The sequence below is a fragment of the Frankliniella occidentalis genome, unplaced genomic scaffold (assembly GCF_000697945.3).
Source record: "Frankliniella occidentalis isolate FOCC.00 unplaced genomic scaffold, Focc_3.1 Scaffold123, whole genome shotgun sequence".
In the NCBI taxonomy this organism is placed as follows: domain Eukaryota; kingdom Metazoa; phylum Arthropoda; class Insecta; order Thysanoptera; family Thripidae; genus Frankliniella; species Frankliniella occidentalis.
In genome coordinates, this window is record NW_026267250.1 from 70,840 (window position 1) to 75,020 (window position 4,181).

Sequence of the window (4,181 nt, forward strand, 5' to 3'; positions counted from 1 at the left end):
AATCGGCCCACGACTTGAGACCTGCAACAGCTTCAGAAACTGTTCCGCGGAAATTAAGAGTGACCCGGAGAATATGGGCCTCGTCATGTCGGAAGTCTCAATGTGGTACGTTAAAACGTTATGAAATTGACATGAGACAGTTCATACCATGGACTTTGCGTCTGGCAGGTATTCTACTCCGCGTTATTTCCTGGACGACCAACTCAAAAGCCTTCTCAAAAGAAGTGAGAGCCTGGCCACGTTCTTTATCATTTTTCTAGTCCACAAGAGCTCACCTCTTCGCGAGCCCCTTGACGACACACTGGCAAAGACGCGCGAGTTTGGGATCAACATCAAGGCGTTTAACGACATTAAGAGGAACCTGACACGAATTGTAAAGCTACAGGCCTCTCACAAGGGGCGGGCATAACCTTGTATTTATTGATTTTGGTAAGACGAGTGTCCAGCACCATTTTACGGTCTGCAGATGGAGAGGAATTACCGCGAGCGCCTTCGCACGGTCGACCACAATGGCTTCTTTCTGGTATTCGGCGTGTGCGGTCTCCTATTCGCTGGCCTCGCCCTAGCCGCGCTGGTTTTCTGTGGGGAGCTGGTGCATCACAGGCTAAGCCAGTCCGCTCCCTGTTCGCCACTGGTTTGCAAGCTGCTGGCTGGACGAGTATATCCGCAACGAACACATTCGTCGCGTGACACACTCTAATACCCTGGACGACCCTGGAGCTAAAATTAAAATTATTAATTACTTCTCATAAAATTGTGAGGTTTTGTCTTGAGTTCTTAGACAGTCCCCAAGACTGTCAACTACCAGAAGGGAAAACCGCGCCCTTCACCCCCTCCTCTCAATGGGTCTATCCCGCGTTTCTACGACCTTGTGATTCCGGACCAACCCAAAACCAGTTGTCCGGCCTACATTTTGTACGACCTACATTTTCTACCACCTATTTTTGCTAGAACCCGTGTAGAACAGGAGGCCCAAGGAGGACATAAAGATGTACTTAAAGTGCAGCGAGGGAAAGATCGCGACTATGACGAAGTGCAGCCCCACGTAACAGTAAAAACGTTAACAATTCTTGTTAACTATAAACGGACCCGTAGTTAAGAAAATTTTCTATTTTATAGTTTTGAGCAATATTTTTTTAATTCAAAATATAGCAGTTTTGCGCCGAACCATAGCGCCCTCCAGAGTTCTCAAACGGGCGGGCGGGCTCCACCCGCTGGCTGAGGTGTGTGAGTGAGAGCGACAGTACACGGGCGGTGCTGCGGTGCTGTGGCTTGGCGTGGCGGCTGCAGTCACCGGCCGGACCTCCGAATAGTGCCGAAGTCACCTGTGCGGGGGTCCGGCCGGGTCGGCGCTGGCCGACAGCTACTCTCGCCACGCCAAAAAGTGCCGAGCGGAGCGGGCGGACCGTCCACCCGTCGCCAGGCTCGGTCCGGGCGGCCACCCGGCCCGTTGACGAAGAGACGGGTCGGGCCGGGCGCTCTGGCGATGAGCGCTCGGTGGCTGGCGGGCGGAGCCCGCCCGCCCGTTTGAGAACTCTGGCGCCCTCTCACTCGTACAATCTGCTTATTGATGCCATGTAGGCATTTCATGCCTGCTCGCTGCATTGTTCTTGTTCTTGATGTGTCTTTTTGCGTAATATTTTTTTGAATTCGCCTATTAATCATTAATGTTATAATTGAACACAATTTTTGGCATGAGCGCTGAGCAGCGCGTGCGAGGGGGCTGACTACTCAGAGAGCAAGGTGTCTATTGTTGCTCTATTACCCGGGCGTGGGTGTGGAGCAGCTCAACAGGTGGTTTTGAACCATGACGCCCTCCCCACTGCCCCCAAATGTCTGGCAGAAACGGGTCCGTTTAAAAAATTCCTCTCGGCGTCGTAAATGGTCAAGCCAAAGAGCCCGGTCAAAAACATTAAAGATGAGGAAGTACGCCCCTCACCCCGCAGTCGGCGGCGACTTTTGAGTTCGGAACAGGGGATGTTGGACCAGCTGCGCCAGCTTCATGGAGCCCTTTAACGCGCGATTAGGGTACTACGGATAGTCGCACTAAATATGCGGATGAGATATTCGGATTGCACTTAGTGGGCACTAAATCATCTCACTATCGGTTGAATTCGTGCGAGCATGGGTGGGGCCAGCTTCATGGAGCCAAAAACACGCTCGTCTTGCACTATTGGTCGCTCGATCGACCCGCTGCCCTGTTTTTCCCTTTCGCACCCCTGGTCGATTGCGAACTGCAATCAAAGTAAGTAGCGCAACGTTCGTCCGGTTGAAGTGAAACGGTCCCGCGCCACCGAGTGCAGACATGCAGGTACCGTCAAGCCTGCCCCTTGTGGCGCTTCTAGTGAGCGCGGTGTCGGTTGTCCCGCTGTGCACGGAGACGCGCTTCCTCGTCGACATCCTGGACGCGCAGCGGCCGCTGTACGGCTACCGCCACCTCCTGATCGCGCACGACGGCGACCCGACCCGCGACGTCCTCTGTCGCCAGGAGCTGATGCCGCTGCACGACGACTACACCGTCGTCTTGCTCGACGCCGCGCGTGGCGAGAGGGAAATGGTAATCTTACAGAGTTTTGTTCGCAGCGAAACGTGGTGTATGCACTCTTAACTGTGAACTAGCAAATTTTGCATAGTAACTACCAAAGATTTGTGCTGTTGTCAATTATCAAGAATGTTTTAAGAGTTACTAAACGCCGTGTATTATTACTTGACGGTTTACTAGTAACCACAATTTACCACGTCTTCTCTTGGTCTTCAGCCATGGCACCAGATTCACGTTGACTTGGTCGTCCTTTTTCTGGCGGCTACCGGTGACTTCGACCTAATCAACACCATGTTCGGTGGGGGCGGCACGATGATGCCCTTTAAGCACGTCACGCCCATCCTCGTCATCTACACCACCGTGCTGGGGCCGGGTAGCGACCCTGACGTCCGAGCAGACGTGGAGACCATCGTCTCGGCTCTCAGAGGCGTGGGGTGGATGCACACGTCTATCGCGGTGCAGAAGCGCGACGGCTCTCATCTCCGGACGGTGCCGGTATATCTGTCGCGGCCGGGGTTCGTGCCCGGCTCGCGGTGTGGATTTGGCCCGTCCACGACGACGCTGGCGTTGTTGTGGTCTGCGGGCCAGACCCTCACTGCGGATGCCGTTGGATTCTTGAAGCCCCGCAGACCGTATCCCCTCAACGGCTGCGACGTCCACGTTGCGTCCCTCGAGAATCCCCCCTTTGCGTGCGCTGACCCGGCGGGCGGCTTCCGAGGCACTGACATCTCCTTGGTGGATTACTTCGCTGCGGGCAAAAATGCAACCGTGCACTTTAAGTCGATCACGGCAGGAAAAAACCCCATTGGACTATTCGGCGCAGAGCTCCAGGTACACCCAACACCCTTTGTCGAGATATGTTCCCGCATCCGTGAGGGCATATCTTGTTTAGGGGTACAGGCTTTTCCATGTTTGCTCGTACGCAGCACGGTGCGCTCAAGTTTAATTTGCTGAGATCAAGTTCATTTTTATGCCAACTCCTCGGTTTTTCAAATAGGCAAAGGACGAAAGCAGTTTCTACAAGGCCCTGAAGCAGTACGATGTGGTGGTGGGTGGTCTGTTACCCACCGTGGAGCGCTCCAAAGTCTTCGACTTCACTGCCCCCTACTCCCAGATCGTGTTGTGCGTCTTCCTGACGGCCAGACTACCCGTGGAGGCGTGGCGGTACCCGTTCGTTGTGCTGAGTGCCCAGGTGTGGGCGGCAACTTGCGGCCTCATGTTGCTGTTGGGTGCGTGCAAACACTCTTCTTAGTTCCTCACCAACAGCAGTGTTTATATTACGAAGAGTCTGGTTGTAACGTTATCAAAGGATCTGGAGCACTAATTTTACAAATTATTTTTTCTTTATATAACGAACTGCCTCAGTTCGTGATACAAATCAGGAGGACCTTTCGCAATACAAACAATGTGTTTGTTTTAGAAATGCTCTAAACGTTACGAAGCGCAGTTGTTCGTAGTTTCTTCGAAGAAACTATCATATACAAAATTTTGATGAACTTTGACTAAAATTCACAAAACTTTTACTCAAATGTATAATATTTAGGAGAACCTGCGCCTCACAGCACGTACTGAAGATCTTTCTTGCAGTTGTCGTCCTCCAGGCGATGGGCACCGGCGGTTTCGACAGCCTTATTATTCT

The 4,181-nt window shown here is 52.8% G+C and overlaps 1 protein-coding gene across 1 annotated transcript in view; it reads left to right on the forward strand.

The window, feature by feature from the left end:
• Positions 1 to 1,139, forward strand: part of LOC127750024 (uncharacterized) — a 32,841-nt gene extending 31,702 nt beyond the window's left edge. Inside the window, exons 5-6 of the mRNA XM_052270424.1 lie at positions 169 to 373; positions 467 to 1,139. Coding sequence (XP_052126384.1) covers positions 169 to 373; positions 467 to 700 — 439 coding nt within the window. The 3' untranslated portion in view covers positions 701 to 1,139. The remainder of the gene's footprint in view (positions 1 to 168; positions 374 to 466) is intronic.
• Positions 1,140 to 4,181: the final 3,042 nt, after the last annotated feature.